The sequence below is a fragment of the Tenrec ecaudatus genome, chromosome 6, assembly GCF_050624435.1.
Source record: "Tenrec ecaudatus isolate mTenEca1 chromosome 6, mTenEca1.hap1, whole genome shotgun sequence".
Taxonomy (NCBI): Eukaryota; Metazoa; Chordata; class Mammalia; order Afrosoricida; family Tenrecidae; genus Tenrec; species Tenrec ecaudatus.
In genome coordinates this window covers 129444884-129471498 of record NC_134535.1, presented here as the reverse complement: position 1 = coordinate 129471498, position 26615 = coordinate 129444884, and the positions used below count along the sequence as shown (strand labels likewise).

Below are 26615 nucleotides of genomic sequence, written 5' to 3'. Positions count from 1 at the left end.
GTGGTTTGAAAAAAGTCGTTAGCGGTTTTCGACTATGATGGGGTGTTCCAAAGGCAGCACCAAAAGCCACTGTTGTGACGAAAGTGCAGGCGTCAGGATGAGCCCATCGCGGAGCTGCCGGCGCGTCGGGCAGGGCGGGGCCAACTGGGACCTGCTCAGGGCGCATGCGCCGACGTAAGCGCGGCTGGGCGTGATTGGAGGAGCGCGGCCGCTGGGCGGAGGACGCCGGCGTTCGGTTTTGCGCGGGAACGGAAACGGCCGTCGCTGCCGCTTGGGCCACTTTGCAAATTAGAACGTTTCAGCCGGGAAAGGCGTCCAAGATGCGGCCTGCGCGGTGAGTCGTTCCTGACAGCCTCCGGGGTTGGGGGGGGGGGGGGGCGGAGAGCAAGTGGCTGCGGGCACCCTTACCTGCACCGGGGGAGTCGGTCGGTCGGCGGCGGGAGTGGGGTGGATGGTCTGGTTGAGCCTCCAGCCTCAGTGAGAGCCCCGAACTCCTCAGAAGTTACAGCTTTTCCTTCTTCGCAGCGACTGCTGTTTTTATTTTCTTTTTTTAACCAGCCAAAGGAAGCTTTAAGTTCTACTTCTGTGTTTTCAGTTCCTGGTTGCAGCCACTGTATCTATCACCCCATCTCCTCGAGGGTCTCCCACTTTTCGCTGACCCTCGTCATCCTGCCGGACATGACGGCCTTCTCTAGGGGCTGACCCCTGCTGATGACACGTCCAGAGAATGTAAGACCAAGTCTCCCAGGCGCACTATTCTGGTTATCCGTCTGCCAACAAAGATTTGTTTTTGCGTCTGGCAGCACATGGTATCTTCCGTCTTGATCATGAAAAGGCATTGATTGTTCCTCGGTCTTCCTTATTCATCGTCCAGCTTTCCCATGCGTATAAGGGGAATGAAAGTGCCATGAGTTGGACAAGGCGCACTTTAGTCTTCAAAGGGATAGCTTTGCTTAAAAAAAAAAACATTTTAAGAAGTTTTTTATTGACCAGTTTGTTAACATATAATTCACATACCCTACTTAAATAAGTCTTTTGCAGCGGATTTTCCAAATGCAATACATCGTTTGATTTCTTTCAGTTTTAAATTTAAACCATTTTATTGGGGGCTCTTACAGATAGTATAAAAATCCGTAAATCAGTTGTATCAAGCAAACTCGTACGTATGTTGCCATTGTCACTTTCAAAACATTATCTTTCTACTTGAGCCCTTATTATCAGCTCTTTTTTTTCCTCTCCGTGAACCCTTGATAAAGTATATATATACCCCCCCCCCTATCTTCACCTTCCACTGTATCCCTTCACCCCCATTTCTGTCGTTCGCTCCCCTGAGGGGGGTGTTAAACATCCATCGTTTCTATCGGTTCCCTCTTTCCTCCCGTTCCTCTACCCTCTACCCTCATGATGTCTCTATACCCATTACTATTTCTGAGGGGTTTGTCTGTCCTGGTCAGCGTGTCGAAAGCTCTTATCTGTACTGGTGTACATACTCCGGTCTAGCAGGATTTGTGAGGTAGAACTGGGGTCATGATAGTGTGGAAATTAAAGAACCAGAGGACTGTTGTGTGTTTTATTGGTGCTAAACTGCACCCTGGCTGAATTGTCCCTTCTGTGAAGGGATGTCCAGTTGTCTACAGATGGACTTTGGGTCTCCACTCTGACCCCTCTCCTTCACATTCATATAGTTGTTTTTGATCTTCTGATACCTTATCCCATCAACACTTCATGATCACACAGGCTGGTGTGCTTCTTCATGTGGGCTTGGTTACTTCCCTGCTAGATAGATGCTTGCTTAACTTCAGACCTTTAAGGCCCCAGGCACTGTATCTTTAATGGCCGGGTACCATCAACTTTCTTCATCACATTTGCTTATGCACTCATTTTGTCTTCAGTGATTGTGTTGGGAATGTGAGTATCACATAGTGCCAGGTTATTAGAACAAAGTGTTTGTATGTTTAAGGAGGACGAGTAGAGGTCCAAAGTTCGTTGTACTTAATACTTTAGTATGTAAATATATGTACTTGCTATCCTTATATATTGACATATTTACATATATACGTGCTTATATTTATACCTCTCTATATAGCTTTGGCCTCCTTATTCTTTCCTCAATTTCCTTTTACTTTCCTCCTGCCTCACTCTCAAGTTCACCCATCATTTGTCTCTCAGTAATTCCTCTCAGTCCACCTGGCATTCTATGCCCTCCTTGTTGCATGGTTTCCTTTCTTGATACTTGGTTCTTTGCATGTTGATTATAGATCCAAATAAAATGAAATCTTTGACAACTGCGATCATTTCCCCCTTTATCATCTTGTTTCTTATTTGTCCATGTGTGGGGGTTTTGTTCTCTTTATGTTGAAGCATAATCCATACAGAAGGCTGCAGTCCTTTGAACTTCGTTAGTAAGTGCTTCACTTTGTCTTTTCAGCAAGTAAGATTGTATCATCTACATCTTGCAGCTTGCTAATGAGCCTTCTTCTGATCTGTTTTTAATTAAACAGTTTTATTGGCACATAATCCGCATATCATACAATTCCATTGTTCAATGACATAAAGAAGAACCGGACTGTCATTACCACAATCGATTTTAGAATAGTTTCTTCTTTCTTGGACTCATTGTTATTAGCTCCCCAATTTCCCCCAACCTCCCCTGCCACATCCCCAAGAAACCCTGAATCCACTTTCTCTATAGATTTACCTATCCTGGATTTCATATGCAGGAAATCAGATTAAAAGCCTTCCTTCACTCTGGATGAGCTTCTTGGATTACTTGCAAAGCATGTAGATTGAATAAGTATGGTGAGAGGGTACAATCTGGCACACCTGGATTTTAAGCCATGCAGTTTGTTTGAATAACTTATCTTGGTTTATGCAGATGTGTTCTGGAATTCTCATTCTTTGCAATGTTACCCATAATTTATTATCCACACAAATACCTTTGCATTGACAGTGACACAGGTAATTTAGTATTCTGTTTTCAGTCAAGATCCATGCGACCTCAACATTGATGTCCCTCGTTCCATATCCTTTTCTGAATTTTGATCGGCTATTTGGCAGTTCTCTGTGGATGGACTATTGCAAGTGAATTAGAGAGATCTCTGGCAGAAGTTAACACCTGTGCAGTATTATTATTTGTGGGGAACATCCGCGTTCTTTTGGATCACATTTTCTTTGCAATCCTTGCAAGTATGGATCTCTTCCAGTCTGTTGCCCAACTTTTCTGGCATAATCACTTGGAGTAATCACTTCCAGTGTTGTATCTGTTTGTAAAAACATTTCATTTGGCGATTCCTGAAGCCTGCTGCTAACTGTAAGGTCAGCAGGTAAAACTCACTGGCCACTCCAAGGAGGAAAGAGGAGGCTTTCTGCTCCTGTAAAGAGTCATCGTCTTGAAAACGCTGTGGAATAGTTCTGCTCCACTCTTGTAAGGGATTGACTCATTGACAGTGGGTACTGTTTTCCACAACCCGTGTGGCCACACCCCCTTCCCTCCTCCTCCCCCCCCCCAGCAGCTTGGATTCTTTCTGTCATACCATTGTTTCTTGATCACATGCTGCTTCTTAAAGTGGCTGAATGTCTACAGTTGTTTTGGGTGTAGTGCTTCTTTCTATTCTGTACATCTTCCTTGGATGCTTCTTATGTAACTTGATGTTTTCGCATACAATCCTTAGTGGGGTTTTTTTTGTTTTTTTTTCTCCCCTTCAGTTATTTCAGTTTGAAAAATACTCTGTTTTCCCTTTTTGGTTTTCTAACTCTAGGTGTTACATATTTCATGAAAACGACCTTTTGCTTTCTTCATGTGTGATGTCCTTGAAGTCATCCCACAACTTGTTGGGCATTATGTTTGATACGTCTGTCCATCTGTTCTTGCGAGGGTCTCTACATTCAAGGGAGATACAGTTGAGGTTTTAGTGTGGCTCTCCTGGACGCGACACCTTCTTCAGCTCTAACTCGAGCTCGTCTGTGAGCTCTCGACGGTCTGTTCTGCAGTCAGCCCCTGACCTTGTTCTGACGGATGACATCGAGCCTCTCCATCATCTCAGTTTGATCCTTGCGTGTTCCGTCTGGCAAGGTTTACATGTATAGTTGCTGTTTTTGTTATTGACACAATTCTATCATGCTATCTCTGGCATGGTGTCTGTCCCCAAGGCCATATTTTATAACTACTGATCCTTCTTTTCTGTTTCTAGTTTTGATATTTTAGTTACCGGTAATTAGCAGTGCATCTTGGTTCATGCTGGGTCAGTTTCGCACGGCATGAGAGAGAAGTCCTTACCTCATCCGTGGGTGGTGTGGAAGTCTCGTGGCCATCGTGTTGACAGGCCTTCCTTGTAGGCGCATGTGTAGTGTCCTGTCACTGGCATCGCTGATCGTGCTGTCCTGCAGAATAGAGCTTAGAATGTTCTGTTTGACGATGCATGTGACAGTGCTCCTCTTCGGTGTCATGTCTGGAATAAGCCATAGGGAAAGCTTTTATGATTGCCCCAACAGGTGCGTCAATTCTTCCTTCCTTTCAGCAAGCAGCGCTGTGCTATCTGCATGTGCTATATTCATGAGCCTGATCTCACCTTCATCTTCATAGAGCCCAGCTGCTTGGACTGCTTGCTCAGCGTGCAGATTGAATATGTTTGGTGAAAGGATACAGCCCGGATGCACATCTAAACCACACAGTATTCCTTTGTTCTGCCAAAAGACTGCCTCTTAGTCTGTGTGCAGGTTCTGCATGCACACAGTTAAGTATTCTGGAATTTCCATTCTGTACCCTGGTATCTGTAGTTTGTTAGGGTTCATACAGTTCAAGGCCTTTGCACGGTCAGTCAGATATAAGTGTACGTCTTTCTGTTACTCTCTGCCTTCATCGACGTCAGCACTGATATCCCTGTGCCGTGCTCTCTTCAGAGTTCAACTTGAATTTCTGGCAGCTATACTTTTGCAGTCTTTCTTTTTTCTTTCAATTATCTTCAACAAAATTTTACTTGAGTATGATATTCAATAATTTCTGCATTCTAGAGATTTGTAGGCTTTAGATCATTGGGTAGTAGTTTGGAAGAGCATATTAGCAAAAATGGAATAAAATCAATGCACTTGGGCTATACTTTGGAAGTACTGTTTATAGCATTTGCTTATGACGTGAATGTAGGGGACAGTGAGGTTAGCAGCACAGATGTTGACCTGCGCCCTCCAAAGTCACTGGGACCTTTCAGGAAGTCCACGAAGGAGAGCCTGCTGTCGCGACAGTACCAGGTGAAGAGGACCCGCCGGTGCAGGGGTTAGAGAGGTTCTTTGCTTTCTTCGCTGTTTTACCATCTGTACTGCAGTGGTGCACCGCCAGCTCCTTTGCACAGCTCAAGGCAGTGGCACCTAATTGCCCTAGTAGTTACTGTATCATTTGCTGTCACTGCTCAGTTGAAAGAAAGAAAGGTGGAAAGGCGGTTTTACTTAGCTCACTGCATCCTTGAGGGTACTTTTGTTCATAATGGCTTGGGCTTTTATTTTGCTGTTATTTATGATCAGAATTTATTAAGGGTTTTCCATATGTGTACAACTCAAATCCTTGAAAGAATAGGAGAGTAACAACAAAAGTACACTTGAAAAAAAGAATCCTCAATGCTACATATACTCAATATATACTTTCATGTACTGAAAAACAGAGGAAAGGGGAAGTATGCATAAAGCACTAAACATACTGACTGTATGCTCAGGGAGAAGCATTCCTGTGTTGTGATTGAATTCCAAGGAGAACCAGCCTCTCTTCATGGACTGACCACCAGACTGGGTTATTCTCACTTGAGTTGATGCACATTTTGGGGAAAGTGAATTGTGAGCATGCCGTTTCAAAGACAGCAGCTGGTGATATTTGTTGCCAGTGAACAAATATGAGATATCAAGGGAAATTTAGAAATTTGGAAAATACGCCCATTACTATGAGCTTGATAGTTTTCCGGTGTTCCAAGACTTTTCCAACCAGTGTGGTGTTCAGGTTGCCGAGTGGATTTTTTGGCATTGTGTATTGAAATGTATGAGGATTTAGAAGACCTGCACACCTGAGTGAACGAATATGAGGAGGCTTCCAAAGAAATTACATTATCTTTTAATTCCATTTATCCATAATTTGTTTGTATTGAGAATTGGGTGGCTTACAGAGCGGATCGGTTTCCCATCAACAACTCATAGCATTTGTTTCATCCTCATACCCCACTTGCATTAAGAATGCACATAGAAAACAAAGGAACATCTACAACAGAAACGTAAAATACTCAATACCAATGACATAGTGTGTTAAATATACGCATTATCGTATGAATTAGTCTTTTTGGTCACCTGAATTAATTTTCTTTTCCATTCACCATCATATTTTCCCAGTAACCTGTACTAGTCACTTTTTATACAAATCCCATCTAACATTAAAGTAGAAGAGATAATAATGATTTCAGCTAACTCTAAATCTGGGGAGAATGGTGAGGCTTTTTACACCCATAAAGATTTATTGTCTTGGCAAACACTGACTCAATGGCAGGGAATTTTGAGAATCCTAAATCCCTCCTGTGGAGCGCATGTCATGTTTTAAGTTTAAAGATACTTGGCAGAAATCCAAACATATATTCATTTATTCAAAGATCATTAATGACTTTGAGGAAGGAGAGGTGAGAAGTTGACATTTGTGTAAATAAAATTTTCTGTCTTGGTCATAGGCATAAGAAACCAGTCAATTATTCACAGTTCGAAGACTCTGACAGCGATGGTAAGTGGAAGCTTCGTGCTTACAAGATTCGGAAACTTCGTATTCTCAGCATTTACCTGGTGGCGTTGCTATTTAAGGCATCCCCGATGTGCCGCAGGTTAAGCATGGGGCTGCCAACCACAGAGCCAGCTATTCAAATGCCCCAGATGTTTTGAGAATGATGGCGGCAACAAATGTACAAATGTGCTTGATACAATGGATGGATGGATGAATTGTGATAAGAGTTGTATGAGCCCCCAATAAATGATTTAAAAACAAAACCAAAAAATTCCCCAGCTCTTTTGTGAGGGAAAGATGAAGCTGCTTCCTAAGAGAATTACAGTCTCTGAAACCCTAAGGAGGAGCCGGTCGATGCTGCTCTGCAGGCTTTCGGGAGTCAGAGTCCATGTGACGGTGGTGGGCCGGGTGGGTTTTGTCGTCGGTTGCTGTTGAGTTGATCTCATCCCGTGAGGACCACGTGTGCTGAGTAGCATCACTGTGGGGTGTTCGAGGCTGTGGCCTTTTGGAAAGAAGATCCCCAAGCCTGTCTTCTGAGGTGCCCCTGAGCAGGTTGAACCGCCAACCTTGTGGTTAGTAGTCAAGTGCTGAACCATTTTCCCCACTCAGGGACACCTTCTATTTGGCATAGAGCTGGGGAAGTACTTTTCTGAGAACTGGGGATAATTATGCTGCTACCACATACATAAGAAGTACATAGGTAAGTGTGATACATGAACAGAGCCAGGGGAGAGTGGCTCGTTAGACCTTAACGACTCAAGATCCAGGGCATGTCTGTTACCTCCCCTCAAGAAGGTAAACACTGTCCTTCTGAAATAAGAGCGTGCTACACAATGCAGGGTAGAAATCCCGTTAATTATAAAACCAAACCAAACCTTGAAGGCAGATCAGGCTTGAGGTGTGCCGCATTGAGTCCTCTGTTGACTCACCTCCATTAATAAGGGAGCTTTAGGCAAACACTCTGAGAAGCTTTTCACTACATTGTTAGGTCTCAAAAAAGCATAGGTTTTTGGTTTGGTTTGGTTTTCTTTCAGACACCTGAGTTCTCTATAAATCTAATATTTAGTAATTCCTAGGATTTGAAGAAATCTGTACTTTGCCTTCATCATAACCATACACGAGTCTAAAACTGGGTATGCAATAGTACAGAATATAACATAACAGCTTTTTATTTCGGTCGCTGGTCTGTCACCAGATATATATACGAATCACTAGTATTTTCTGCACACTGTGGGGCGAGGGAGGGAATCACAGACATTTTGTATTCCCACTTGGGGAGCCTAAGGGAGACAACCGTGCAAGAGACCCGGTTTGATTTCCAACCGGTTTGGTCTCTCATGTGCAGCCACCGCTCCTCAGTGGAGGCTCTGTGTGGCCGTGATGCTGAACACGTTTCAGCAGAGCTTCCAAGCTGAGATGGCCTAGCGACAAGCCCGCCGATCTGCTTTTGGACATCAGCCAATGACAACACTGCCACAACTCTCCCATCTGCACCTGGGCATGGGGACACTGCAGGACCAGGCAGCGCTTTGTTCTCCCGTGTATGGGATCACCAGTAACGGTTGGGGATCGACAAAGGATTTAGTTAATGCTACACCAAAGTCCATACATGTGGCATGCATGTGTCGAATGCCACACCAACTGCTTTATGTGGTGAAGGAAGGTCAGCAGGAGAGCTGTGTCAGCTCTACTGGCAGGTGGAACAGAAAAAAACAACACCCCTTTGCTGGAAATGTCGAAAGTACTGTGGCAGTCCCATAATGTCATGTAACTGCCACAACCAAAGCAGGGGTGGCATTCAACCTGTCAGTCAGGTCGCAGCCTGATGGGGCCACCGTGTGGTCATGGCCTTCTCATAAGGAGGGTCCTGAGAACCTCCCCCTCTCTCTGCCTTCACCTTTCCTAAGGGCTGACCCTGATGGCAGCCAGAGCCCTGTGATGTGGCCCCCACCGTTGGATCCACACGGCTTTGCACCCGCCAACCTGTGATGTTCCTGCATTCTGCATCATTGCTTGTGGCTTTGTGAGTCTGCAGAGGGACTGAGGGACTCGTGGTGGACTTCCAGACTTGAGCTGGCCTGGGCTGGGATGTTCTCCTGATGTGTAACTACTTCTCTGACACACTTGTGAGTGTCACTGGTTTGGTTTCTTTAGTCAACCTGGTCTAACAATTATATTGGTAGGATCGGAGAAAAGCTACTGTATATTCTCGTGTATCAGCCAAGTTTCTCAGCACATTTTTAATGCAGTTTTTGTGGTAAAATCAGGTGCCTCGGCTGATTGTCAGCCGGCTTATCCTCGAGCATATGCGGTATATTCTCACGGAAAGAGTGTAGATACTATGGCAACAAGCTTCGAATTGGAGCTTTCTCCCCCTTCCGTATGTTCTGATGCTTCTAACTCCTATCCTATCCTGATTACTGTATTAGGGACAGATAGGACCCTGAAAGAAGAATGTTAGGAGCCGTTTACAAAAATAATTTTCAACATGTTAAAATTCCCCCGTGGTGTCTGACATAATTTCTCTAATGGCTTCACAGATTTCCGACTACTCACGTTTCCTTTCCCGTGTACACACTAGTTTAATAAGCTTTAGGCAAACAGCCCAGCCCAGCTCAACTCCAGAAGTCCCTCTTCAGACTCACGGAGCCACAGGCAAGTGGTTCTCGTTCACTAATCGGCGTCAGATAGGATGGTGTTTTAGAAAGCAGAGGAGGAGCCATGGCACACCAGTGGAACATTGTAAAATGGGGGAGATGTAGAATTTCTCCTTGGGTGTTAAAACTTCAAGAGATAAACTACTGGATTTCAGCTGTTAAGAAAATCACTTTCTTTCTTCAAGAGAAGCAGATTTCATGCCCTTTTATTTTTAATTCACACACAAATAGGTGATTTTGTTTCAACTGCATCCTTAAAGAAGAAGCCTAGAACAGACACAAAAGAGTTGAAACAAGAAAAACCAAAACCCAAGTTGACAAAACTCAAGAAGGAAGACTCCCCACTGCAAGAGAAAGCCCCTAATAAAAGGTGAGAGGTAAGACACCGTGGAATGGGTGAGTTGCCTTGTCATTCCAAACAGATCCAGCTTGGAGCGCTGTGTCTCCATGAGGACTCCAACAGTCTTCCTTCATTTGAGCGTAAAGAACCCACAGGCACGCTTACACCCCCTGGCTGTTCTTCTGCCTTCAAAGAAGAGCCTCGCCATCACATTCACGGAGTTGTGTCCTTCGAATCAGGCCATCAAAAGGGCTGAAGTGCTAGTCTGCCTACGACAGGGATTCGTCTTGGTGACAGGGAGCTTCCGTGAAGCAGTGCGACACACTAAAGCCACGTGTCTTTTATTCCGTGTGTAAGAAATGTGCAAACGGAAAGCACTTGCTCTGTCATGGAACCCTTCCTTGGCTACTGCCTTTGGTTTCCCCTGTCACACACCGTAGCACTGGACACTGTCCTTGTGTGGGGTAGCTGTGGCGTGTCTTGGAGGAGTCCTGGTGGCCTATTCACCACCAGGTCCACAGTTTGAAACGACCAGCAGCTCCTGGGGAGAAAGACCAGGCTTTCTACTCCCTTCAGGAGTAACAGTCTGGGAAACCCACAGGACAGTCCTACCCTGTCCTGTAGAGTCGCCATGGGTGGAATGAACTCGGGCACTGATTTTACGTCTCCTCTCCTGTGATTTCAGCCCGCATGAAGGCACTTTAGGGCCGTCTAGGGTAAGGCCTGTGCACAGTAAGTGCTGGGCAAAGACTTTGTTCCGGTGTAGCTGAGGGGACAGATGGAAATATGTGTGCTTCCGTCAGTATGGTCCCTGGGTGGTAACATTGGTGTGCCCCTAACGGCAAACCTAAAGGTAGTGCTTTGAGCCCACCCAGCAATGTCCCGGAAGGAGGGCCTAGCATTCTGCTGCTCGCACAAAGGTCATCGCCAAGCAAACCCCGCGGGTCAGTTCTGCTCAGGAGCACACTACTCGACAGCCGCCAGCTGTGGACTTGGTTCAAATCACAGCTGCCTAAAGCAGAGTGATGTATGTGTGAGCCAAGTCTTTCTGAGATTGAGAAGGTGCTTCCCAGCTGGACGGGACTGGTGGTAAGGAGAATCCGTGGAAAGGAAATAGCGCGTGCAGAGATACATACTTCCAAACCTCTTCTCCGTTTCAGAAGTCTTACCTTCAAAGGCCAGTTCATGGGGATGATTTTAATTTGAGAGCATCTTTGTGAGGCTCGAGCCACTCACGGTTGGGGTGGATAATCGCTGCCCCTGTGTCTGTTTCAGGATGGCGTTAGATGACAAGCTCTATCACAGAGACCTGGAGCTGGCGCTCGCTTTATCAGTGAAGCAAACTCCAACCATCTCCTCGGATTCCCCAGAGGCGCGAGGTCAGAGTAACTGCTTTCTGCATATTCAAGTCCGCTTAGGGAGTGTGCCGTCCTCTCTGCGGAAGTGCGTGCGCAGAGCACAGAAAGTGGAATGCTTTGGGCCATTAGTAGCAGTTAGCAAAGGACACCATTGGATTCAAATGCTTATTCCGCTGCCTAAGTCACATCCGTCCATCCATATTGTGCTGAACACCCAGAGTAGCTTGAGGATGTCGATCCTGGGCCTGGTGGTCTAATTGTGTTTGGGCACACTGAAAATTGATCACATGAAGTCATGTGCACCATACCCATCAGTTAAGCGTGAGCTAGTGATGGTAATTTTCTCCTTTTCAAAGTGCAACACTAATTTGAGCAGTGATCTCGGTAGGTTTCAGAGATGCGCGACTTCTAGACCTCTGAGTCTTTTTCTGATCCCCGTGCAGCAGGTGGCACTGTTGGCATTCTCAGAGGCAGACAGCGCTCCTGGAAAGGCACTCCAACTGCTCATGCATCGTCCGATGAGACTGGTGCGGGTATTGTAGCTGACTTTGCTGTTCAGGAAGGGGCCCTGCTGGCACTTGTGGGTTCGATGTTGAGTTGCTGATAGGTTGGCGGTTTAAACCTGCCTTCTACTATGAGGCTGTGTGCTCCAGGGAAGATTTCTGCGCTCGGGGCACCTTGGGAGCAGTTCTGTTCTGCCCTAGAGAGTCACTGAGAGTCGGATGACTCGATGGCAGTGGGTCTCTGTGCTCTTAGGAGGAGCCCTGGTAGTGTAGGGGGTTACCACGAGGCTACACACTGGTAACGCTGTCTGATCCTGTAAAGACTCAGAGCCTTGGAAACCCCAAATAGGGGTGGTTCTACTTCGATAGAGTCACCCCTTGTCCCCAGTGACCTGATAGCAGTGGGTTTGGTTGATTGGAGTATATGCTATTGGGATCCCTGGTGGTGCAGTGAGTTCAGTGTTGGGTTACTACGCAGAAGGTTGGCTGTTCAAATCCAGTTCTGGAAAGAGAAAGAGAAAGCAATCTACTTCTGTGAAGTTGCTCGGCCTCTGGGACCCCCGTGGGGCAGTTCTCCTTTCTGAGAGGGCTGTTCCTGGTCAGCACTCGCCATGCTGGATGTGGGACCTGCTATGAGCTTTTAGGCCCGGTCATTCCCGTTTCCAGACATTGACTGAAATGCACCTCGTTTTTCTTTCTTGTTCTATTCAGACCCTGAGCACTGTGACAGCAATGGCACAGAAGCAAGGACCAGGCCACCCCACGTCTCTAATTGTAGCGTAACCAGTGATTATGTAGGTCAGTTTTTGATATCAGTCATACTCGCTCAACTCTCGCCTTAATGCTTGAGTCTGTGAGGAGGCCTTGCGCCTGGAGGCCTGTACTATCCCTGCTGTCTCCCGCCCCTGACCTCTGTCCCTTTTCCTCTCTCTGCAGACGGCACCCTCTCTACTCCCTCGGGGAGGGGCACGACTCCCTAGCCCACAGTGTGGATCACTGAAGAGAAAGGGACTGCTTCTCAGGCCCCGCTTGAAAATTCGTCGGGGGGCGGGGATAAATAAATTTTTTTAATTCATGGGGGACAGACCATCGATTTGGGTCGTAGATATATCTTTACGCCAAATTCCCTTGCCGAATGAGTGGTGGTCTAATCCTGAATCAGGTTGGGTCACATGGTTGGGAATTTAGATTTATTACTGGAAGCAGGGGAGGAATGGAGTGGGGCAAATAATAACTATAATATGCAGCTCTTCAAATATTACATATCAAAGAACTTCCCCCCCCCCCTCTAATTTGTGTGTCTCCTGAAGATCTGGACGAGATCACTGAGGAAGACGACCTGCCTAGTGTTCGGGGGAAAAGACAAGCAGCCGCTAAAGGTGCCGAGCAACAGAGGGAAATTCTTTTGGGAAGCAGCGATGGTGACAGTGTTGGGAATTCCGAGCCCGACTTTGACAGTAGTAAGTGCCTTCCTGCTGCAAAACTGGCCATCTGGACACCCAGTAGGAAGTTGTTGGTAGTCACCAGTGTAATGTCAAGTGTTCTGCTAAACATTCGAGATACGCAAGTTAGAGGAACACCCAGGCCAGGGAAATTCAGCCATGGCGGTTAGGGAAAGAGCTGTGTCTAAAAGGGGACCTTTAGGCCGTGGCTTGAAAACTGAGGAACATTCTGGAAAGCTCAAGGAGTAGAATGGCAGTCTTGGCTGTTGGGCAAGTGTGCATTCAAGGGCTCACTAGGCTTGAAGGGCAACGTGGAGAGGGCTAAAGAGGCAGGTCGACCCTGAATCACAGAGGCGCTCAGACCCATCTTAAGGAATGTGACTTTTGATATAGGTCGTCAGAAGTTATGTAATATTCTAAGTAGAAGTAATATGATAGTTTGCATTTATTACTACAGTTGTTTCAGACTCATTCAGAAACGGGGACAACTGCAAATCACAGTGACCTTGACAAAGCAGCAAACTATAGCAATGGAAATGAAAATGAATACATGCCTAAACATTTATGCTCTGTTGATGGGCTGTTTTGGTAGATTTTAGCACACACGAGGCAAGCAAAAACAGATTTATCCAACATGTATTTGAGTTCTCCTGTGAATAAAGATGGAGACCTGGTGGCATAGTAGTTATGAGTTGGGCTGTGATCCTCAAGGTCAGCAGTTTGAAACCACCAGTCGGCTCCTGGGGAGAATGATGAGGCTATCTACACCCATAAAGAGTCACTGCCTCAAAAGCGCACAGGGCCAATTGTAACCTGCCTCACAGGATTGTTAGGAGTCTGAATTGACTGGATGGCAGTGAGTTTGAATTTTGGAGTATATAAAGAGTCTTGGTAGTGAAGGGTTTAGTGCGTGGCTGGCTGCCGACTGAGAGATCATCAGTCCAAGGCCATCAGCCACTCTGTGGACGGGAAGAGTGGCGGCTACTGCCACGGAGATCACAGCGTCTGAAGTATCTCGGGGCAGTTCCCAGCTATTTTGCACAGCTTGGCATTGGGTATTGGTTTTGGGATACTCAACATTTAGGGGTCAGAAAGATTAGAAACAGCAATGGAGACGGAGAAAGAATGGCTAGAAATGCAGGGGAGACAGGTTTTGAAGGTGAAGCAGTGATTAAATCAATGGTTAGGTCTAACACATGATAACAAACTTAACCAATGCATTTGCCAACGTCAGGGTGTATTGGTGGCAATGAAAACCCCATTGATCCGAGCTCAAGGTAATTGCAGAGGCAGTACACTGGGGACTGAGCTTAGGGTCCTGGTAGTGCAGTGGGTTAAGCACTGGGCTGCTAACCAACGGGCCAGTGGTTCAAACCCACCAGCTGCTCCATGAGAGAAAAGTGAGGCTCCTGCTCATGTGGAGGCGTGCCATCCCAGGAGCCCTCACGAGCGCTTCTCTTCCGTCCTCCGGGCCTTATGACGTGGAACTGACTCCATCTTTTGCTTTGTTGTGCTTTCATTAAAGGGTAGCAAAGCAATGGAGTCTTGGGAAGAGTTTTTTTTTTTGGGGGGGGGAGGTATTTCGTGTTTGTGGGCTCAGAAAGCATCAGGTTTAAAAAGATGGGAAAAAACTGATTTCAAAGGTTAAAAGAAACTACATACAAATTGAGAAAATGCTGTGTGATTTGTTTTAGGCAGCGATTCTGCGGAGGATTCCGATGTGGGTGAGAGTGAAGACGCTGATGACAACTTCACCGTGAGCAAAAGTAAAGCAAAAGCCAGGGTGAGGGAAGAAGAGAAGGCGAAGCCCCCAGTAGAAAGGGCAGAGAAGAACCCCAAGTCCAAATGTAGTGCTTTGGGTAAGCCTGCTGCACCCTGGACCTTGTGAAGACCGTGTGTGTGCTGTGCGTGCTGCACGTGCCTTCTCTTTGCCATGGGTCTCCAGCGGATGTTGCCAACGTTTATTTTTAGAAAAATTACAAAAAGGAAGCAGGGTGGGGTGGCGAGATGAAGAGAGAACAGGAGATAGGTAGAATAGCATATTTTTTTACAAAGAAAGTGTGCATCCTATTTTTTTTTTTTTTTGCCAGCCTTGTAACTTCCGTCCCCACGTTATTTATATACCGATTGTTGTCTCTGACTTCAGGTAACACTAAAAAGATACACACTCTGAAATGAGCAGCCCTAACATAACCTAGCGGTTTCACTTTTTTAAGACCAGCTGATAAGATTTTTAAATTGAACCATTGGGCCAATGCACTCTGTTTACCAACTTAAATTAATAATCACAAACAGAGATTAGCTTGTTTATGCTCCCATTTACCAAGGGATATTAGCAAACATGGATCCATGACTCTTTGGGCATGGCTTAGAAAAGTGTGATCATCATAGGACTTGCACGTTATATGCATGAGTGTGCTACGCCAGGATTTTTCTTAGTTTTGTCCTTTTCCCATGTGAGACGCGTGGGCAGGTGATTTACATTGGCATGTTATTTGTGAGAAAATATTCGAAGCCCCATTGTCTAAACTAGCACTTAATGCGTGTCACCCCCTTGTGGTATGGCCACCGTCTCAGACAGTAATTATCACCTCATCTGACAGATGACAAGATTGTATCGGTTGTTGGGATGTTTGCAACTAGTAACTGAGCTAGGATTTGAGCCCGTCTGTTGGAAGCCCATGCGCTGTCTACGGGAGCGCACGTTCTCTGGGACTGAGAGGGGGGTGTTCCTGACTCCACCTCCTTGCTTTCATGCCTGACCTGGTCTTTGATTGGAGGGCTCTTTTGCCACTGACTAGCCCCTCCTCCCCCTTTTTGTTTTTCTAAATTCCATTAAAAAAAAAAAAACCAAAACATTTTTCCAATAAAACTTTTGGAATTTATGTTTTAAACATGAAAAGACCAGGCACGATATTTTAAGTTTACTTTATAATACATATAATGTACTGTTGTCAAATATAATTTTTATCAAGGGGGTTTGATGTTTTATTGCTAGTCATTTTCCATGTCTTAGTTTTTAAATATAGCTGCTACTTGAAACTAACAGCTCCCTTATCCAGGTTTCCTATTTATGAATGGTGGGAGGTGCATTTGCCTTAAGTAGCATGGTCCTGGGTACTTAGAATTAACTACCAAAGAATATTCCTTCACTGTACTATGAATTGACATTTTAATTACAGTCTTCTTTTAATTGAGAAAATTCATCTGATTTCCAGAAATTAGATTTTAAATGTGGAGGCCTTTCTAGCTGAAACTAAGTTTTCATTTTCTATAGCTACTGTAACAAGTTATCACCATCCTAGTGGTTTAAAAACACATTTATTAGTTTTCAGTTCAGGGGATTAAAGGTCCAAAATGGTTCTCACGGCTAAAGTCCAGGTTGACGTTCGAGGAGGACCCATGTTCGTGGCTTTGCTAGCTCCTGGGACAGTCCTCGGCTCGTGGCCTCCCGTCAACAAAGCCAGCAGCGGCGGAGCTTTTCTCACCGTGTGCCTCCGACTCCCGTTGGGCTCCTGGTCTCTCCCACTTACAAGGATCCTTGTGATTGCTTTAGGGCTTAGGCCCATCAAGAGCAACCCCCCACCCAAGAATTCCTAATTACATCCACAAAGACCCTTTGCCATGTAAGGTCACGTACAATACAGGTTCTGGGGGCTAGGGCATGGGCGTCCTGGGAAGTCACCATGCTGCCTACCACCACAGGAAGGCATCGGCAATTCTGTATGTGCTGTGTCACCAAGGTAACTGAAAAGAGAAAGCTTCCATTGCAAAGCCGGGATTTTCCAGTTAAAGTCTCCTCTGTATATGTTATAAGGAGATAAATGTGCTTATCATTTTAAAAGTCAAACTTAAGTAATAGGATAAAGAATTAGGGGGAAATGGATTATATTTCTAACCCCACCAATAATTTATTGGGCCACCCTTGAGTCTTTTTAGTATCTACTAAGTTAGAGGCACAAATTTTCATTTTTCCACTGATAGAGAAAACACCTAGAGTAGTTCTTGATATTTGAGGATGTTAGCCGGCAGTTGATATTGTGACGGTGTTTTATTTAATAAAGTTAAAATTTCAAGCTGCAGTTTCTCTGCCACTCAGTGGCTGGCTGTCTGTAGCCAAGTGACCACTGTAATCTGTAGTGAAAGATAGCAGAACTTTCCCTCGTTACAGAAGGTTTTCCTGGACAGTGCTAATCTAAGGGATGCGAGTGGTAACGTATGCATATCCGTATATACGAAAGAACTTTAAAATGTTCATAGAAAAATGGAGTTAAACGACAATGGGATTTTTCCATGAACTTTCTGAAGCCCCTCATATATACTGGAAATACTCATTTTTATCTGCACTGGAATACCTTTCAGCTAATATCTCACAGCAGGCATCAGTGATCTGAAATGGAATTTGTTACTCTAGCAGTCCTAGGTTATGTCTCATAGGTATCAGTCTGTGCCCTCACCCGAGCACTGCCCGGTGGCACTCCCCCACAGAACAACAAACAGGACCCCGCACCCGCTGCCGTCAGGATCATTCCCTGGGTAAAAGGCCCATCAAGCAGCGTGCCCGGGGCGGCAGCAGCAGCAGCTTGCGCGCTGTGCGTTATCTCCATCAGCACATCCAACCCGCTGCCTTCCCTCTCACCTTGGTTCAGACCCTCATCGCTTCCCTTCTGAGCCCTCTCCTTGCCATAGACTTCCATCAGCAAGTCGCTCCTGAGTACAGTGAATACATGATGTGCGCCTTCTTCTGGGATCTTCCACACCCTGCCTGTCTCACTTTCCCTCCCCGTGGGGTTCCTCCTGCAGCCGTACGGAACCAGAAGCTGCTTCTGGAACGTGCTGCCTTCTCTGTCTTTGCATTGTGTGCACCCTCTGCCTGCACAGCTGCCCTCTTCCTCAGCTTTACGATTCAACCCTCACCTCCTCACCAGCACCCCTCCGGCTGCTTCTAAGCACGTACAGATGAACACTTGACTGCAGACGGCCTTCCTTGTCTGCTTACCTCCACAGCAGTGGTTCTCACCCTTCCTCATGCCGCCACCCTTTCAGACAGTTCCTCATGTTGTGGTGACCCCCACCCCCAACCATAACATTATTTCCATTGCTACTTCATCACTGTCATTTTGCTACTGTTGAGTCTGTGACCCCAGTGAAAGGTCACGACCCACAGGTTTAGGACTGCTGCCCTAGAGTCTGCCGTTCCCTTTCACATTGCACGTACACATCTCTACCTTTCTTTCCCCCCCTAGAGGCTAGTCCCTGGAGCGGAACGTCCCTGGGAGCAGGGCCCCTGAGTGGCACTGGTTGGAACGCAGCCGTCCGTTGCAGCGTGTGTTAGCATGGCGGAGTGCAGTCGTGCGGCAGCTCTAAGACTGTCAGAGGACAGGCAGACCTCAGCACTTTTCTGTGTCCTCCTCTGACTGTGGAATCGTGTGTCGGGATGAGACTTACTGTCAGGGTTCAAGGTGATGCTTACAAAGAAGGAATAGGCTTTCCACGTCAGAGGAATTAGTCACTGAAAACCTTGGAATTACCTCGATGCCTGGCATCTTAATGCTCACAAGAGATGCTATTATTAGGCTCTCACTAACTGTTGGATAATAAGAATTTATTACTTTACTTCCTTTTCAACATTTCTTGTATGATTACGAAACTTTATAACTTTTACACATAACCTGTTAGGCTTAAACCTGATCTCCTTGTGTGATGAACCTTTTAACGTATATTTTTTCAAATCAGCTTTGGCAGTCTCTGCGCCTGTGACCGCCAAATCCGGCTCTCCACCCTCACCAAAGAAGGTCTCAATCTCTGCAGAGATCGCCAGGACGCCGTCCCAGATAGGCAAGCCTCCCACTGCGAGCTCGAGACCCAAGTGGGTGCCACCAGGTACAGTCCATGTACTGATGGAGGGCAGGGCCTTGGAAAGTTACTGCTGGTGAATTCTGTTCTCCACTGCTCCCTACTGGGCATTGGTGGACACCCCCATTAGTCGATGAGTTTGTCGTATTGTGGCGGCTTGTGTGGTGCTGTGATGTTGACGGATGTGTCACTGGTCCTCCGGCTGTCAGGGTCACCCTCGTGCACAGGTTTCTGGAGAGCGTCGAGTCTAAGAATAGACTCTGAAGAAGGAACCTGCTGTCCACCTCAGAGGAAGTAGCCACGGAAAACGGATGGTTAACGCGGAAACACTGCCAACTGCTGAGGGCCCAGTGAATAGCAGCACGTCTTATCAGCGATCGTGCCAGGAAGTGAGCCCTCAGGCAGCAGGCACTCAGGACGAGCTTCTATCCCAAAGTAGAGTCAGCCACAGTGACACAGAGAGTAAGGGCTCTGGGACCTTCCTTTGTGACGGGGCACTACTCACGGTGAGGAGAAACAGCTGCAGACAGCAACTAGTGACTGGGACTTGGGGCGCGCCCAGCATGAATCCAGGAGAATCAGAAGTCATTCAAATGAAAGGGAATGCATGGAGACCAATATTCTAGGCTTTACTAAGCTGAAATAACTGGTGTTGGCCGTTTTGAATAAATTCTGGGAATGACACAAGAGAAATGGCATTGGCTTCATTGTCGAGAAGGACATTTCAGGATCTGGCTTGCAGTACCCTGCTGTCCCTGATGCTGTTGGGGGTCATCGAAATGGTTCTAACCTGGAATGACTTGACTCGCAACAGAACAAAACCCTGCCAGACCCTCCATCTCACAATTGTTCCTGTGCTTGAAGCGTGATTGCTGCCACCGTGCCACCCATCTCCTTGACCTTGCTCTGTTGTGCTGCCTCTACTTTACCAAGCATGATGTCCTTCCTCCTCCCAGTGAAGAGAAACCAGGGACTGGTCTCTCCTGACAACATGTCTAAAATATCTGAGACGATGTCCCACCACTTGTGAGATCCAGCCTCACATCTGGATGGGTCCTTAGGGACAGTTTGCAATTGAAGGGAACAAATTAAGAGACAGACAAAAATTTTGGGGTGCTCACCTCCTCCATGACTTCAAGAACCAGGTCTGAGCAGAGAGAGTGAGGCCTTATATTCTCTCTGGGCATGCAAGCCCTGCTGATTACAGGTATCCACACACCTAACAAAGTGGGCTGTACCCTAACCCTAGAGGTCCCCGTGCTTATTGGAGGAGGAACTTAACACTAGTGCTGGGGCAGGTAAGGGGGAGTGACTGTCCCCTGAGCAGGGAGAGCAATAGCAACATGTCTGCTCCCAGAGAGAAAGCTGCCGGCAAGGCAGCACTGAGCCATGTGCTGGTAGGAAGTAACTTTAAGGTAGCACTATTATGGGAGGATATTGTGGGGATCAATCTGCGTTATGAGAATGTGATTGGGACTCATCTCTAACTCACAAGTATGAAGGCCTCCCTCCACCCGAGAAGCCCAGCCTGCCAGGTTTCTTAGACTAATGAGAATAAGGACTTTCTGCACTTACACGCTCTTCCCGTTCAGTTTCCACCCACCCTTGTTCCCAAGGCACACTCTGGCTGGCCGTCTTCCAGGACAGACTTGTCTGTTCTTCTGGCACTCTTTGGTACTTTTGATATTCTTTGCCAGCACCATCATTCTTTTTTTTTAAATAACTCATTTTACTGGGGTGCTCTTACCGTTCTTCTAACAATCCATACGCTAATTGTTTCAAACACCTTCGTACATCTATGTTGCCATCATTTCAACACATTTTCTTTCTGCTTAAGCCCTTGATAACACCTCTTCTCTTCCCCTCCCTTCCCCAGCCTCCCACCCTCGTGGACCCCTGATAAATGATAAAGGATTATTTTCATACCTTAGGCTGTCCGCCGCCTCCCTTCACCCACGTCTGTTGTTTATGCTCCTGGAAGAGGGCTTTCTGTGTCAGTCACTGTAGTCAGTGCCCATTTCTCCTTCCCACCAGCCAGCACCGTAACTCTTTATTTCCCATACTTTTATTGGGCTCTTGCATCTCTCATCACAGTCCACACAGTCACCCAGTGGGTCAAGCACATTTGCACACATGCTGTCACCATCATTTTCAAAGCACTCTCTTCCCACTCGAGCCCCTGATATCAGCGCCCCATTTCTTCGTTCCCCGCCCCGCCCCCCAGCACCATAATTCTAATGCATCGATTCTTCTCTGATGCTCCTATTCAAAATCCAACTTTCACACGCATAAGAGGCCGTTGAAAATGTCCTGACTTGGGTCCTGTGCACCTTAGTCCTCAAAGTGACGTCCTTGCTCTGTAGCACTTTAAAGAGGTCTGGTGTAGCGGGTTTATCCAGTGTAATGTGTTACTTGACTTATTGACTGCGGTTGCTGTGAGCATTAATTATGGATCCAAGCAAGACTTTTCTTTGTTTTATGACGCTCTCTTTTGATCCCGCTTAAGCTCTTACATGAGGTGAAAGAGATTGACTCAACACACCCTACACTGAGCCTGCCTCTAACATGACAGAGACAACCTATTCCCAAATGGGATTATAGCAGGCATAGAGGTTAGGATTTACAACCCATTTTTGGTGGTGATGGTGGTGGTGGTGGTGTAATCACAATTCAACCCATAATATTCTGCCCAAAGAGCCATGTCCTTGCCACATGCAAAACATTCACATCATCCCCAAGTCTTATGTGAAGTCTTATATCTTATACCAGAATCTCATCTTCTGCATCATCTAAATCAACTATGGATGAGGCTTTTGGCAAAATTCCTTTTCACCTGGGAGCCTGTGAAATCAAGGCTACGAGTTCTCTGCTCCTGAAATACAAAGGTGGAACGAGGTGCGAGGCAAACGTCTCCATTACAAATGGGAGGAATTGAAAGGGAAGACAGCAGAACAGGTGCCAAGCGAATCCAAGACCCAGCAGAACACTTTGCCTTAACTCTCAAGACCTCAAACTCATGCTCTGTTTTCTGAGACCACCTGGCAGTGGCTGCCCTCTCAACTCTAGATACTGGCCATGCCTTGTGAGTTCTGGGTGCGAGGTCCCTTACCCTGGGCTCCAGCTGTTCCCTCAGCACTGGGTGGCCCATTCTTCTAGTCCTTTTGTATGTGTCCCCCATCCCTCTGCCCTGGCGGGTCTCATTCTTCTGCCCTTTGTGTGTGACAGCCCCACCCCCTCAGTGTTGGGCAGCAAAGCGCCCCCTGGCACTTGTAAACACAGCCCCACACTCTGGAACTGAGTAGGTGAAGATCCTTTGAAACAGAATGCATTTTGACGCCTCCCCTTGACACTCAGCAGGCTTTGGCGCCACCCTTAGGAATGGAGGAAGCCCTGCTTCCTGTGCTCCAGGATGTCTTCTTGTCTTGGAAGACAGCCTATATAACTCCTTTGCCCTGTTTCTTGCTGTAGAATCCAAAGAGACAGGCACTGATCTTTCTTCTCGGTTTTCTGTGCCCCTTAAGCTGACAGGTTTTCTCTTATGGTCATTGACCAGATCCATCATTTACAGGCTTAATCTCCACCAACAGATTGTACAGCAACATCCTTGGGGAAAATTCTAGCACACATGCCCATAGTTTGTGCAACAGAATTTTCCAAACTTTTTAAGGTTTGTTTTCATTTTGCACAGTTCATGGTCAAAGTCCATGTCTTTGGTCTTGCTTATGCATTTTACTACAAGCATGGAGGAGAAACCATGTGACCTTCTTAAGCTCTTGCTTAGAAATCTCCTCAGCCAGATATCCAAGCTCATCACGTACAGTTCTGCTTCCCCCAAACACGTGCATATAACTCATGCACGTTCTTTTCCTGACTTAGGTGTACAATCACATGTTCACCACTTTCTAAGTCCCATAAGAAGCATTTTAATGTCCATATCTCTAGGATCTAGTTCTTTCTGGTGCCAGATGTATTCTCCAAGATGCTAGAGACTCTCTCTGCAGCTCTTCCTCAACAGAATCCTACCAACAGGTCTAATGCATTCTGTAGAGAATGACCTGGGCCTCCTTTGGAAGGTACTTTAGCTTTTAGATAAATGCTTGGCTGAAGGACGGGGTGGGGTAGGGGTGGGGTGAGTTCTACCAACAGTCTCTTTAAAGCAATCTAGACATTTGCTTTCGAGCACCTAACTCTCTCAACCTCTCCCTATTACTCCATTCCAAAACTGCTTTCACAATTTAGGTAGCTGACAGGGCAGCACTTACCTCCTGTGGTACCAAATCCGGCCTGAGTCAGTCTTGGGCTGCTATAGGAGAACCCTGCACATGGGGGCGCTAACAAGCACATTATTCTCTCACCGTTTAGGAGGCTAGTCCTTGAATTGAGAGTACCAGCGCTAGGGGAAGCTTCTTGACTCTTTGGCATCCGTAGACCCATGTTCCTAACGCCTTGATGATCTTGTGGGGCTTGGGATCCGTCTTCTGTTTCTGCTTGCTGGTTTGCGTTTCATGTCTCAGAGATCGCAAAAGAGATGACTCAAGATTCATTTACATGTCTCGTCTCATGATTAACGTCATGAAGACAACTCATTCTCAGAGGCTTATAGCACACGTTTTGGGGGGGACCATTCTTTTTTTTAATATTTTCATTGGGGGCTCTTATAGTTCTTATTCCATACATCAATTTTATCAAGCATATTTGTACACATGTTGCCATCATCATTTCCAAAACACTTTCTACTTGAGCCCTTGGTATAAGCTCCTCTTTTTTCCCCTCCCTCCTCCACCCTCCACGCTCATGAATCCTTAGTCAATTCTATATTATTTTCATTTCGTATCTTACACTGTCCGTTGTCTGCCTTCACCCACATTTCTGTTATTTGTCCCCTTTGGTGGAGGGAGGGGCGGCGGTTATGTATCCACCCTCATGATGGGTTCCCCCTTTCTCCTTTCTCCCCCTCCCCTCATGATATCACCACTTCCACTACTGTTCCCGAGGGTTTATCTGTCCTGAGTGCCATGTGTCGTGGGGGCAGTTCTCTCCATTACACCTAGGAAATATGCTTGGGAGTTTATTCTGATAAATGAAGAAGAGCTTTAACGGCTACATTTCCCATAGCCACACTGCCTGAAAACTAGAACCACAATGCTTGCTCTAGGAAGTCACCAAGATATGGCCAAACCAAAACACTGCTTCAACCCACTGCCATCGAGTCTATTCCAACACACAGCGACACAGACGTGCGACTTAGAATGCTAAATCGATGATTAGGGACAGGAAAGGGTTTGTCAATCTTTAATGAAAAATAAAACATTTTGATTTATTATGACTACCCTCAACAACTATGAATATGTATGTGAATACATCTTGAACATTTCTACTTGATGGAGATCATTGCTGTGTTGGTGCTAGTACAAATGAAACACATGGAAATAAAAATAAGCCTTTGTGATGTACAAAGCTCTTCAGTAGTTGGGGGAGGGTCCTTTCAAGATGTGACGATTACAGTTTTTAAAAAATGCACTAAATTTGTCCCCAGCCTTGGACACGATAGCTGCGTGCTTTCATGCCTTTACAACTCGTGTGGCTTGCCCGCCGCCCTACGGCAGCTTTCCCCGTGGATGTTTGGGCGCCACTACCGGGGGCCTGGGGGATGTTTGGAAAGAGGCGGTTCGTTCTCCTCTTTCATGTTTCATTCTCTTGATCCACCTGCTGGCTTGATAGATTCTGCAGAACAGAGTAGGGTCAATTCCTGGGCTCTGTCTGTCTTATAAATTAATCTTTCAGAGATTCCTGACCTCGGCATCCGGTGGTGTGTTTTTCTTTCCACAGGATCCAGAGGTAACTGCAGCAGCAGCAGGCCGGCAGCAGGAGTCCTTGCGAAGTCTCCGAATCAGAGTCTCCGCCTGGGCTTGTCGCGGTTAGCGCGAGTTAAACCTTTGCATCCAACTGTTGCGAGCACCTGAGTCCGGGTGCTGCCAAAGAACCTCCCGATTCCAGACAAGCGCTGTTTTGTGTTTCTACTTCAGCCGTGTTATTCTCGGAGGAGTGGGGCGTCATTTAACAGCATGTCATCGATCTCCCATTTGGGGTTCAGCTTCTCTGAAGAGCGATTCAGGACTTCAAGGAGAAATACGTGAAAATGACCTTCTTATGTCATTGCTTCCTGAAGATCATCCCCAGTCCTTTCGTTTATGTCCTTGAGTGAGGCCACCCTGACGGAGGAAGTCCACACCGCATGCTGTTTTGTTCTAGCCTGCTGTTCCTTTCTGGCTGTCTGGCGTCTGGCAGCTCGCTGCCCTGTTTACCTAGCAAAGCGAGACACCCTAATGGCCTCCCAGTGGCCTGTCTACAGTCTTACAAACCACTGAAAGGTCCGTCAGTTTATTACAAAGACGTTTCATAGATTAGCCAAGTATATTTATGGTCAGAATTCAGAATTATCTTACACATTAAAATAGTTGCTGTACTATACCATATGGCCCCTACTTAGAAATAGCTGTTTATTGTATAATGGAATTTCAAGATATTTTATGAAGCCTTCTTGTCAAGTCTTTAATAAAAATGAAAACATGTGAGATGCCCCCTTCCTTGATACCCATTTGTCTCTCATGGTTGAAAATCCGTGGGAAAATGAGAACTTCTTAAAGAATGAACTGTCTCGTTAATAGACTGGTGATTCAGTCCACCCTGGAGCATTAACAATGCTTAGAGATGAATGTATTATGAATAAAACTAGTTGTGGATGTTTTATGCTGAGAATTGCAACTAGCTCTTGATCATTTTTTAAATTGAAAAAAATTAAAATCATGGTAAGCATTAAAAATGTCAAATATATAGCTTGGTTTATGGAAACATCTATGTTCATGAAAATAAGTAATTTAGAATATGATTAAAGCGAGCATGTACTTTATTCCTGTCGTACTCCCACCCACCCCTTATCTAATGCCTCTTATCTAATGGGTGGGCTGGGTATTAGGCTGCTAACCATCGGTTGGCAATTCGAATCCACCATCCGCTCGGAGGGAGAAAGCCATTTATTAAGAGCTCATTTCTATATGGAAATGGAAAGACTTCAGTGATGTGGGTGAAGGGTTGATCAATTAACTGAAAGGTTGTGGGTTCAAAAGCACCACTTGCTCCTCAGGAAAAAGATGAGGCTTTCTTCTCCGGAAAGGATGACAGCCTTAGAAGCCCTATGTAGGGTGTCTGAGAAGGAAACAACTCTGGCAGTGGGTGGGTGGGGTTTGATAATTAGCTCAACGTGTGCTAAAACGAGCTATTAAAGTTGACATCATTAATGGCCTCTAGGGGCCCAATCCCCGGTACATTTTTCTCATCTAGTCTTACGGAACCTGTTTAAAACCCCTATTGCCTTGACTCGCGTGATGCTGTTTGAGTGTCATTCCCCTGTCCCACCTGTGCTCACTCTGTTATGCAGCTCTCTGGCTGTTGTGTTCCTGTGTATGCACTCACCCCAATACCGTGGATTCTCGGTGTTTCGTCTTCAGCCCCGCTACCCTCCACGTTTTCCTTCTAACCTTGGGAGACTTCACGCTCCAGTGGTCACATCAGCATCTTGAGGGCATACCTGGGGCTATGACACAGGCCTGTTTGTTGCCTAGTCCACTGACAGTTGGCTGTGGTCGATCAGTCACTCAACGACCTCCTCCCTACCCCCAACCTTTTGCCTCCTGTATCTTCCATAAGTAAATGGCACCCC

General features: G+C 46.2%; 1 protein-coding gene across 3 annotated transcripts; it reads left to right on the top strand.

Annotated features, from left to right (window-relative positions):
• Positions 1 to 200: 200 nt before the first annotated feature.
• Positions 201 to 25695, top strand: RAD51AP1 (RAD51 associated protein 1). 3 transcript variants are annotated; one of them, XM_075552191.1, is made up of 10 exons: positions 204 to 334; positions 596 to 729; positions 6693 to 6742; positions 9628 to 9766; positions 11012 to 11121; positions 12309 to 12395; positions 12908 to 13057; positions 14734 to 14898; positions 18776 to 18922; positions 24725 to 25695. In XM_075552191.1, coding segments are annotated over exons 2-10 (984 nt in total). In that variant the 5' UTR covers positions 204 to 334; positions 596 to 727; the 3' UTR covers positions 24859 to 25695. The 3 variants fall into 3 exon arrangements, with proteins under 3 accessions (XP_075408305.1, XP_075408307.1, XP_075408306.1); XM_075552190.1 differs by lacking the exon at positions 596 to 729 and having other exon boundaries at positions 201 to 334; positions 11012 to 11115; positions 24725 to 25692; XM_075552192.1 differs by lacking the exon at positions 596 to 729 and having other exon boundaries at positions 202 to 334; positions 24725 to 25694.
• Positions 25696 to 26615: the final 920 nt, after the last annotated feature.